This window comes from Onychostruthus taczanowskii, unplaced genomic scaffold (genome assembly GCF_017590055.1).
Source record: "Onychostruthus taczanowskii isolate IOZ18803 unplaced genomic scaffold, ASM1759005v1 scaffold1, whole genome shotgun sequence".
Taxonomy (NCBI): Eukaryota; Metazoa; Chordata; class Aves; order Passeriformes; family Passeridae; genus Onychostruthus; species Onychostruthus taczanowskii.
In genome coordinates this window covers 30,155,419-30,167,899 of record NW_024496525.1, presented here as the reverse complement: position 1 = coordinate 30,167,899, position 12,481 = coordinate 30,155,419, and the positions used below count along the sequence as shown (strand labels likewise).

The 12,481-nt window shown below is 36.0% G+C and overlaps 1 protein-coding gene across 3 annotated transcripts in view; it reads right to left on the bottom strand.

Annotated features, from left to right (window-relative positions):
• The window catches only part of PPP2R5C (protein phosphatase 2 regulatory subunit B'gamma), a 72,845-nt gene that overhangs the window by 12,843 nt on the left and 47,521 nt on the right, over positions 1–12,481 (bottom strand). For all 3 annotated transcript variants that reach the window (XM_041415530.1, XM_041415697.1, XM_041415611.1), the window contains 6 exons: positions 11,006–11,205; positions 5,766–5,876; positions 5,054–5,146; positions 4,819–4,949; positions 2,305–2,364; positions 273–381 (listed from right to left, as the gene is read on the bottom strand). In XM_041415530.1, the coding sequence (XP_041271464.1) occupies positions 273–381; positions 2,305–2,364; positions 4,819–4,949; positions 5,054–5,146; positions 5,766–5,876; positions 11,006–11,205 (704 nt within the window). The remainder of the gene's footprint in view (positions 1–272; positions 382–2,304; positions 2,365–4,818; positions 4,950–5,053; positions 5,147–5,765; positions 5,877–11,005; positions 11,206–12,481) is intronic.

Sequence of the window (12,481 nt, the reverse complement as noted above, 5' to 3'; positions counted from 1 at the left end):
CTCACATTAACCAGCTACTACATATGTTTAATCTATAAACACTACAGTGCTTTTAAAAAGGGTATTATTGTGTACACACGTGTTTTCTTTTTAATTTTTCTATCAACAAGTGAAGCATTATAAGCATATGTGTTAAGTAATTTCCCCCAGGCTGACTAGCAAGGAAGTTTTGGAGCTTAGAACTGAATTTACAGCAGACCTACTCAAGTCCCCCAACCTCTTCTAGCAAGTTTACTTTAACACTAGTATGAAAAACACCAAGTAAAATTTACCTGTGGATGGTAGACACTGAGTGATTTCACTTTGTGCAATGGTAACAAAACTTTCAATAGGAATATTTTGTGCTCTTCTTTTAACGGTAAGGCAAATCCATTAATTATGCTGCCAGAGAAAGAAATTTAAAAATAAAGATCAGTAATTATATGGAAGTTTGCACTAATGTACAGGATATACAAAAATTCTTGGGCTTGTTTTCTAATATTACAAATAAACAGAATAGTCAATCAATCTCTGTCCATACCTTAACCAAGTTTTTCAGAAGTCTCAAATTCTAAGCTGCACACAACTGTACCTACAGCTCAGACTTCACCCTTCACTATGAACTACTCATTGTTTCAAAGTTTTGAATACACACCTCTCCCAGCTTCTTCATGGGATTAACAAGTGAAACAGAGACTGGATGTAGAAGAGGTAATCCAGGACAGCAGACAAGTCAAAATATGACTTCTACTTAACTATTAGTATTTCTGCAAGGCCCTAGATTACAACCAAACAGCATATCCCAACACAAGACAACCCAGTTAGAGCTGAGTGCAGATGTAGCTCAGTACTGGGTCAATGGCACCTTCACCTAAACCCACAGCACCAGAACAAGAAGCTCTGTGTCAACAACATGCTTGGTGAAACTTCTTAATGGACTGGATGAATAACAAATACAGAACAGCTCCAGCAGAGAAGCCTCATTGAGCTACTAGAAATTTTGATTTGGAAGCCTGAGGGGATAAAAAATCCCCAAACCAAACCAACAATGTCACTTTTAAATTTGTAATACTTACAGCCAGCCTAACAAAACCAAAAATGAAAAAGCTGGTGACTCAATAACAGTTTGGAAGATTTAGCTCCATATTCTAGTATTTAAACTTTATAGTTTTCCTGATGAGTTTTGAAGAGCATTACCTGAGTATAGTGTGTTGAAGTAATGATGGGTATGTAACTTCCTTAATCACTGAAAATTTAATTGAAAATTAAAGAACTATTCTGGGCAGGCATGTAGACCTAGGAAATTTTAAAACATCTTTGCAATTTCAACAGCCTTCTGTGCTGCATTAGAAACAGCACTGCCAGTAAGTTGAGGTGAGTCAGTGATTCTTCACCTCTGCTCAGCCCTGGTGAGACATCTGGTGTTTGTGTCCAGGACAAGAAGGATGCAGATGTACTGGAGGGAGTCCAGTAAAGTGCAGTGAAGAGGCTGGAGCATCTGACATACAGAGAGAGGCTGAAAAAGGTGTTTAGTTCGAAGCACAGAAGGCTCAGGGGGATCTCACCCATGTGTGCGAATACATGAAGGATGGTGTGAAGAGTCAGACTCTTCTTAGCAATGTGCTTGAAAGGGCAAGAGACAAATTGAAAGATGGGATATTTAATTCAAGGACAAGGAAAAACTCCTTTCTTTTGTGAGTGTGGTCAAATGGGGGAACCCATTTCCCAGAAAGATTGTGGAGGCCTTCATCCCTGGAGATATACAAAGTCTGACCAGACACAACCATGAGCAAACCTGCTCCTGCTCATCTCTTACTTTCATGTGCAAAGATATGGAAACACCATAAAGTAATCTGAGCTTTTGCAGTGCATTAATGTATAAAAAAATGCCAAGAGCTTGCACATGGATTACAGAAATCAGTTAATAAAAAACTCACTAGTTTCAATGGGGCTATCACCTGTAAATTGTAAAATTTTAGTGTCAAAGGCTTACAGATACATCACTGAAGTCTAATAAATGATGGGATCAGCAAAATGAGGTTTCTGAAGTATCATAACCTGTGCCTCCTTTGTTCACCCATTATATGTTCAGTGAAGAACTTTTAATATGTTTAAACTCACTACATTTTACTGCTAGTTGCTTTACAACTAATGTTAATTAGAAAATAAGACCTAAAAAATAGGATTACAAAAATTGTCATGTCCCAAAACATTGCCAATTCAAGTTTTTGCTGTGTTTCTACAATCTTACACAAAACCCTCTTGATTTTTCAAGTCTACCCTTAAAACCAAGCGAGTTTAATTAAAACAAAACCTACAACTTACCTTCCCAGTATTTCCAGTAATTCTGCTATGCCATTGTGATGTTCTGTTTCATAAATAAACCTAAATAAATGAAACATTTTATTGGTTTATTGCAGAGAAGAGATACAAATCTAACACCAAGATTCCCATCTATCATTACAGGTAGCCTTGACCCCAAATATTTCAGTCATTCAGTAAAAGGAAAGCAGAGAGACACAATGGAAAAGAAACTTTGTGGAAACAAAAATCAGCAGCCCACCCAGCTGCTTTCAAGCTTCACACCTGCTTTGCTCTTTTCTCCCACATTTAACAAAGCAGCCTACACTCAAGCTTTTCCCAATACTCATATTTTATGCCATTTTAATAATGCAAAACTGAACACAGTTCAAATAACACTTTAAATATTAAAATAACACAAGAGTATCTGGCATAATTAAATGTCATGACTCAACCTCCTATAGCAAATGCAAGCACAAAGTGTTCAAACAGTTACTCCTTCTGGATGTAAAAAGCTTCTTGGCATTACAGATCTCTGTGCACATAAAAGGCTTGCAATAAACAAAGGAAGTCACATTTTCCTGCGTCTTCTTTAGACAGAGCACTGTCATTTATTAGGCAGTCACCTCTCAGCCTCCTTCACCCAAGTGTAAATTTGTTGACAAAGTTCTATGCATGGCTTCAGCTAATTTGCAGAGTTATAAACATTTACACTTAGGAGAAAATAATTCCACTAATTTGAAAGCATTTTTTAATTTGAAAATTTGTCATAGGCTGAGGTATTAAAAGCCATTTTTAATCCAGGATATCTGAAGTGACAGTTTTTAATTCTTGAAGATCCTTTCCATATAATTCAGGATATAATTCCAAGCAAAATTAAACACACTAATGCAAAAAATGTTTGGATTGACATACAGGTTTCATAATTAAAAAATAAAAAAAGTATTTTACTTCAGGGGAAAAAATAGACTAATGCACTATGGGGAAAGAATTAATGTAATTCTGGTCAATGACTAAAAGACAAATGAAGGCCACAAATTTCTTAGGTAAGCACAGTAATAAACTGACAACTTGAAGGTAAAAGTATATGAAAATAAAATATTTTTGAAGTTGTACACATACTTCAAGAGTTTATAATTTCACACATAATTCGAGACAGGCTAGAACAACTTCCCTCCTTGGTGAGCATAAACGCACCAGTTTACATTTGGATGCAAAATTTTTAACTTTGAGCTCCTAAATATTATACAGCTGAGCGAGTTTTTCTCTAAGTTTGTGGTTGGCTTTTCTTTTTCTCCCACAACTTCATAGCTGCGAAAATTACATAATCTCCCATATACATGTCAGATAGAAAACTCTCTTATACAAACTATACAAAGTTGACTTAATGACCAGATAATTTCTTAGTCTTTCAAAAACTTAGCACCAGAACTATCTGTATTTGAAGACTTTGCTTCCACTATCTCTGAAAGCAAAGTGCAAGAAACGGCAAATAAAAAACTTTTCAGAAGTGCATATAATGTGCTATGATGCTGTTTTATCATCTGTTCAGATATTTGAACAAATTATGCATTTTGGATTTAATTTAATAAAATCCATGGGAAATTTACTGATGTGTGGGGAAAAAAATATCTGCATCTTCAAGATCCACCTGTACTTTTTCCTTGGGATATACTGGCTCTTCACTTGTCCTGTGAAGTCACTTTCCAGTTGACTGCATGACGCTACAGGCTCACTAATTATTTTAAAGTAGCTCCTCTGTATCCCTTCCAAAGCCCAGTTGTTGCCACAGCAGGGAAGATCAGCTCCCTCTACAGCTGGTACTGCCAGGTGCCATTCATGATATGGCACTGAGGGCCCCACACATTGATTTTGGGATGAAAACAGTGGCAGAGAAGGAGCACGATGGAGGGAGTGTAAAACAGCTACACAACATTATTAATTGTAGAAAAGCAAAGAATATCAAAATGAAAACATTCAAACAGGCACCACAATCTTGCATTCACACGGGATGTAACAGCAGTAAAAACACACTTCCAAAGACCTTTGCTAATACAGTGATTTGTATCAGTGATAATACTACAGTTCATTCTGTGGCAGCAAACAAGTATTTCACAAGAGCTCAACTGCACATGTCAATTCTGAGGAAAGAAGAGGCAGCAGACATGTTCCTTCAAGCAAATTACAGATGTCTCAGTCATTCAATTTCAGCCAATTTTCTGCATTATGAAGAACTACACCTTATGAAGGCATTAGTGTAATACAAACACTACTATCCCCCACCCCAAAAAGAAAAGCCTCCCACAGAGATACCAAACCACCCACTAAATCATATACTAACTCAAATTTCAGCTGCCAGATATAGGCCATAGGCAAGACTACCCTAATTTAAGTCTCCCAGAGTGGTATTAATTATTATTAGATATAGCAATGTTGAGTATAAACATATTAAAAATTTTAAAAATTGCTAGCAGTGTTTTGGAGTGTTTTAACTGCACACCTCATCACATGTACCATAATACAAAGATGTTGACATACCTATAAAATATATTATTAATTTGTTTCCGGATGTAAGCTCTTAAGCCTAAGAATTTCCCATATATTCTGTGTAGAGTTGTTTTAAGAAAATCTCTTTCACGAGGATCTTCACTGTCAAAGAGCTCTAAAAGCTGAAAAGAGAGGAAAAAAAAGATGCACTTCAACTGAATCTAATGCATTGTAAAAATAATTTAGAGCTTGAAGTAGAAAAAAAAAATCTTTTTTTTTACCTTACCTGTAATACAAACTTCTGATCAATATATTTCTTAGCTATATTAGGTTGAAAATCTGGAGATTCTAAAAACCTTAAGAAAAATTCATAAACAAGCTGGAAAAAATAAACAACAAAAACCCCAGTATTAGTCTTTTAAACAAGAAATGTTTTATAAGCATCACATTACTAAAATTGCTGATTAGTTGCTCAGAACTGCAAAATGTTTTTAGTTCTATTTATCTATATAACACACACTAAAAGCTTTGCTCTTGCTCTCCTGACAAATTACAAGAACTTGAGGTTATTTAAACTGCAGAAATTCTGTTGAGCTCCATCACTACACTTTACTCAAGTGACACACAGTAATCTAATATTTATCATGCCCAGAAGTCCATGTTCTAAGAAGCCTCTGTTCTCCTCTGTTTGTCACGGTACCTCTGAAAGCTAAAGCTGTGCCAAAGCCAGATCAAAGCAATCATAGTGACAAATAGCTCATTTAAAATCTCAGCAGTTACATCTCTTCCACAAGAAATAACGAGCCTTTAACCTATAACAACTGATTTTTTAAAAAAAATATTTTCAGTTTTAATTCAAGAAACACATTTTAAAAATTACATAGAAAAGTAATTGTTTTGAGATAAACACATAACCTAAACAATTTAGAATAGATAAACAATGAATTTAATGTCAAAATTCTGTTACAGACTGTGATGCCTCAGCCTTCATGAAGTACCTGTAGATGAGGCCATGCAGCTTCTAAAGTTGGTTCATCTTCCTCTGGATCAAATTCTGCTCCCGTTGGATTGGAAGATGGTGGTAATGTTCGAAACATATTAACTGCAAACTGAAATCACATGTGCCTTTAAAATCTCGGAAACAACTCATGACTAAAAAAAATACTTTCAAGATGGTTTTGGCTAAGGATTCTTTACATCAGCTATTTTAATTAACATTTGCAAAAATACAAGCTATATAATGCAGTATTTTAAACAGAGAGGAACATTCATACTTTACATAGTTCTAACTTGGAGAACACTTTTCTATGCAGTAAGTACTCTTTCAAGCACAAAACTACTGCCAGGATGTGTTTTATGAGGATACTGCTCTGATCTCTCTGCACACAGACATGTATGTAAGCAAATGTATGTAAAATGTTTACACAAACATTTTTACATATACACACTTAATAAGGCCTTGCAGCAACCTGCAAAAGTTTAAGTCAGAAGTAGAGATGCAAACCAAAGATAACTCACATCTGTTTTTCTCTGTAAAATACTAGTTTCATTTCACAAAGTGGCTGCACACATATGGGAACACTTCAAAACCAAATTCCACAACACCAGCCTCCCCAGTGGTATTTCTCTTAAACCATGTCCATATACCTGACATTACAGAGCACTTGTTGGGGAGAACTACACCCCCTAATCCTTTAAATGTTTGAATTCTGAACCCCCTGAAAAACATTTCACATCCTCATGGAAATAGACCAGTCTGCAAACATGAACTACTTTTCAAGTTGTGGATACACATGTATTTTAGTTTCCAAGCACTTGTCTACATACAAGGGCCAAGGAGGATGTGTATGTGCTGTCCTGCCATCTCACATCTGACAGATGGCTGAGCAGACAGTGGGAGGCAGTATCAAACTGCATCAGCTAAATCTGCAAGGCTTATATTATATTCCCATGAGGGAAAAGTCATCCTGATGCTCTGTTTTTCTGCATGATATTCCTTCATTCAAGCAACTGAGACACAGGTCTGATAAACACCAAGACAGACGTGCCAGAGTAATGACTACTGCAGAGAATTAAAACTAAAGCTGATATATGTTTATGTCCCCCTTTTAAAAAGCATGGACATCAAGTGATTAACCACCTCTGACCTTTGTTTAAAAAAATATGGTAAAAATTTGCAATAATAGGAGGTTATCCAAGAAAACAAATCCAGGAAGACTAGACTTGAAATTTAAAACTTGCTAAGGTTATTAAACAAATGGAAGAATAACCTTATCTAAAGAATTCTTAAAGTCTCAGGCTCTCACTACAAAAAAAGAAACATATGGGTCATGGCAGGTGTTAGCAACCAAGTTTTGTACTTTGTATTTTTGAAAACAGAAAATAGATTAAAAACCTAGAGAGTATTTTTTCCATGAGAAATGGAACCAGTGAAGCCTGATGTGATCTGTTTTGCATTTTATATCCTTGACCAACAGAATACAAAACTGCTCAAGTTAAGCTGCAGGATCTTGCACTGAAAGTACAAACCTGAAACTCTCTTGTTCCCCATCTCTCCTGTCTACCCTACTGAGGTTTAGGAAAATTTACAATTAATTAATATCAGTTTTACCCATTAAATGGCTAATCTTTTTTCTAACTTCTCAGTCTTTTGACCAAACAGACAGGACAATCTGCAAAGCCTGATCTCCTCTAAGGCAAATTTCCCACAGAAGAATAAATAAACACAGCATAACTGAAAAACATTCCCCTCCCCAGCTCCTACTCCCATCAATGAAATTCCACAAGACCCCCAAACTTATGAAATTGGAGTCTTTATGAACACTGGCCTAGTGTGCCAAAATTCTGTCAGTGCCGCCAGCACTAACAACACTTGACTTCAAAGGATATAACAGGAGGATGGGAGAAAAAAAGGGAAAAGAAAACAACCTGCATTTTTATCAGTTCAGGGGCTTTTGCTGTAGTGGCAGTCAAAAATCCTGCTTTTCTTGCGGCCCATTTCACACAACATGAGAATATTTTCAAGCAAGTAGGCATCAGAGACACTACACATTTTCTCCTCCCTTCTGCTGAGCAGCCTGGGTGAAGGCTTGATGTGAACAGCTCTTAATGAAGAGGCACACAAACTGGAAGTCTGTGCCTTTTGTATTCATGTGAATAAAGCCAACCTTACAGCAAACAGAGCAAAAAGCAGCACACTTCTATTCACAGCAGTCCCTCTTATTCTAGAGCAAAGACAGAGAACACCTACAATGCCTCTCTGAACAAAAAACCAAAAAGCCAACCAAAAAAAAAACCCAACAAAACCTCGAGCTCATATAGGTATAACTGAGTATGTAGTTTTAAAAATGCATGAAAAGTTGCACTGAAAACCATGTGAAGTTGCTGAATAAAATTAGATCTGGTCCTATACATAGTATAAATTTAAAAAAAAATAGTACTACCCTATGTGCTAATGTACAGCAGAACATTCTCATAAAGCCCTTTCTGCTAAAGCCAAGCTCAAAAAAAAGCATTATTATTTTCTAAGTAAGAATCTGAAATGGTTGCTTTTTATTACAAAACCCTGAATACATCATGTACATCTAAATACTCAGACATTTACCTACACATTTTATAGTTTTGAGAAGAGGTACTTAACTGTATTACACCTAGGAAATGGAACTTGTATAACAAGCAGTTAATAAAACATTTCCCTTTTTATCATATCTTTGCTTAGAAACATAAAACGAATTTGAAGGACATATCAGCTGACTCTTTAAGGAAGAAAGGGAAAATACTCTTGGATCCACTCTGAAAGAACATTAAATCTATTTTAGAAATCAATTTCTCATACCTTTTGAAAAAAGGACTTAGGCTTAACACTAAATTATTAGCTAAGCCACTAGATGAATATATAGCTTAAAGAAAAGATCCTACTATAATTTAGTCCAGAACGCCTAAAGTGAAAAAAAAAAGAAGGGTGCGGTGGATAGACATGACATGAGCATTAAGACTATAAAGAATGAAGCAGAATGAGATTATAAGGTAAATGTTTATTTTGTCAGAGTATGTTTGAAGGTATGGAAAAGGAAACATTATTTTATTTCTAGTAAACAGATAACCTGTGAAATTCATTGCCCTGAATGATTGGCTTAATAATTTAAGAACGTGGACACACACACACAAATATAGCATGTACACATGTACATACACAAACAAGTAACCTCCAAGCTGTGAAGTCTGGCAGAATGGCATAGCAAAACACCAATTTTCCTGCCGACTGCACAAACTGAGAACCATTCTCAAATCTGAATATTTCTTGATCCTATTGAAAATGCTATTCCTTACTAATATAATTCAGTGGCAGTAGCAGCACATAAGCTATCAATGTTTCTTGGAAGAGTTTTAAAGTACATAAAGACATTACATTTATTTTCCTTTAAATTCCCACAATCAATTCAGATGTATGTCTAGAATTTAGCAAAAGTATATGACAATCTACACATATCTACATGCCTGAAAGAAAGATCGTAACACTACTGGAGAAAGAATACAGTTGTTTCAATAAATGACCAAAGGGAAAAAAAAAATAAAAAATCTGAATTTAACCTCAAAATACCAGTCCAAGTGCCTTCACTGACAGCGTCTCTCACAGGGCTGTGTAAAACCAATGCAAGGAAACTCCATACCCTTCAGACCCTTGCAGACAAAAAGCATTTTAGCGTCACAAAAAGAATTTTTGAACACTGCATGCTACCAGCAAAACACTGGCAAGCAAGATAGCAGCCAAATTCTGCTGCAAGATTTGTTCAACTGATCAAAGTGCAGACTTGGTTACCATTGGGTACATCTGAAAACAAAGAAAGTATACATTCTCCTTAGCCAAATGTACTCTGACCATAACTGTTTGGTGGAGGAAGATAATGCAGTCATAGAAAGCACAAGCAATGAACTATGGGAAGTTAAGAATTCTTGCACAGAGCAAGCACCGATGTCTGACACTGGTATTCACGAACTCCACTTTACCCAAAGAAAGTCTCAGCAAGCTTATTCTCTTTCATCTCTCTCCTTTCAACAGTATCAAGTACTCCCAAACAAGCAATCAACTGGAAAAAAACCCCAGGGATACAAATAAGTTATCACAACATGGGAAAAGCCATGATCCCACATCTCCTCATTAACCGTCCTCAATGCTTTGGGTACATGTTTAACATCCAGAGTTATGTGTAATCCTCACATACTCAGAAGTTCTCATGAAAATAACCTCTGTCTTAGTAAACACTTATGACTGATTTAGACAACAATCTTCATCATAAGCAATGTCCTACATACTATAAATCCTTAGAATCTTTGAAGAAGCTTCAAAGTCTCTGATTTGCAGGAGAATTACTAAAATTGAAGTCTACATTCAAGTTAAAGAAGCACTGTTTTCTCAACCCACTGAAAATTCACTTAAGTTACAAAGCCTTGGGAAACACCACCCTGTTACACACAGCCAAGAACTTCTTGTAGGCCTATTAGTTAGGAATTTCAAAATAGGCCTTCTGTTCTCAGGGTTTTGCAGACAACAGCTACAGACCTCAACCCAACTGCTACACCAAGCCACTGTCTGCTCACGACCATGATGAGAGCTGAAAGACTCTGCTGTAATTTCATGGTCTCTTCCTCTGGAGAGGACTTGCAGACAACAGAAAAAAAAAAGTCTAGCTAGCCAGGATTTGGATATTGAGAAGGGAGGGAAAATGCAGGTCTGAATGGCCCACATAACTTGCTCCAGCAGAAACCTCATCTTCCATCCTGTGTACTTAATAAAGTCTCTCATTCTCACCTCTGAACAGAGAATAAAGTCAGTCTCTCGTACTGAACAGGATTACAAGTATCAAGCTTGCATATGTGATCTTAACTCTAACCTTCCAATTTTTTAAAATTTCAATCTTACAATTTACATGGTTTTGAAACAATTTTGCATATATACATATACATATATATGCATGTATTTAACTTCCCTCCCTATTTTTATAAATACAAGATTTTGTTTTTACCAACTTTAACCATCGTCTAATTCTGCTTCATATATGTGTCTAGTTTCTGTCTTACAAAAAAAAAATCAACACTAGCAATACAATTTCGAAGTCCTGTTATTCTTTTGCAGATGTACAAACACAGTTGATCTTTTCTGAAGATTTCATCAAAATTTCTTAAGATAAATTGATACAGCTGAAAAAGCAACACTGAATCATAAACCAGAAACACTTACCATATGTACTACTTCAGGGTAAATAGGTTCTGTAATCACATTGCGATTGTGTGTGATATATTCTACCATTTCACTTAAAGCTGCTCGTTTTACTTCCTTCCACTTTAGGTCACTTAGTGGATCAGAAACAAAGTCAAAAAGTACACAACATTGTCGTAACTTCTGGATAAAAAGCTTTTCTTGATCCGCTGGAGGAACATCTGAAAAGTGAAAATAATTATACAATGTTTAAATTATACTGTACTGGATTCACTGCCCTACCCATTTTTACTTTGTGAAACACAGGTATAGAAGTGTTCAAGATTACAAGCAAACTTTCTAAATCTTCACACAACTTTCAGGAATATCATGTTCCAGAGTATGAACCCCACTGAAATACTCTGTACATATCAGGATGATTAAAAAAATTGCAACAGTGACGCATAACTTGTCCTTGCCAGAAGCAGACACTGCATGGAAAAAAGTACATACCTGAAGAAATGCCTGCATATGCTTTGTGTTTTGCTTAAGTAATCCCATGAGCCGTTAAAATGACAGATATATGTGAGATTACAAATTATACATAGCAGGATCAGGACTTAAATATCTAGGAAATACTACATAACTGGCCAGAGGTAAAGAAAGCACCATGTTTTGACTGCAGCAAACACTCGTGTCCAATTAAAATGGCCACATGATTACACCATGAAGCATAAGAAACGAAACGTGAACACACCACAGAGAGTCTGCCTAAGTTTATACCATAACACATTTTATCTTTCTGCATAATGACTTTTTTATTGTTAGATATGAACTACGAAGACAGTAATAGCATGCTGAATAATAGGACTAGACTGACTTTGTAAATAGTTCTGCAATTTAGCCCCACTTCTTCGAGTTGACGAGCTTTTCTTTTTCCTTAGAGTTATCATAAAATGCTAAGAATTTTCTTACACAAGTAGCAACAGCTACCATCCAAGTATTTCAAGTGGTATTACTGAATACAAGCCCATGTGTATGTACAATCAAACTAACTGAACGTGCAACAGATTTACAGTCCAACTGTTTAAATACCAGTTGGCTCTCCTTATAAGTGCCTGAAAAACTTCCTATTGTAACAAAGCTGGGATAGCTCTTCTCTCTCTCTCTCTCAGAGAAGCTGCTTTCCAAAGTATTTTTTTATATAATAAACCTGGAAGACTTATTTGGTTTAAAACAGCTGGCAATTTTCAAAATTTACTTGCACCTAATTGCGCTGAAGAATAATTCCAGCAAGAAAACACTGTATAGTAATAGCCCTGAAGAACATACAGAATAAAAATGTAGCCTCCATGAAAGAAACGACAACCAGTTAGACTTTGGTGTCACCAAGACACCTGAGACAGTGCAGAATTCTAGAAGTAGAAAGAAGGTGCTAGGTAACAGGTGTCCCTATGCAGAGCAACAACTTTCTAACAAATAAACCAAAATTCCTGTCCAGTGTTGTGAACAAAGCCA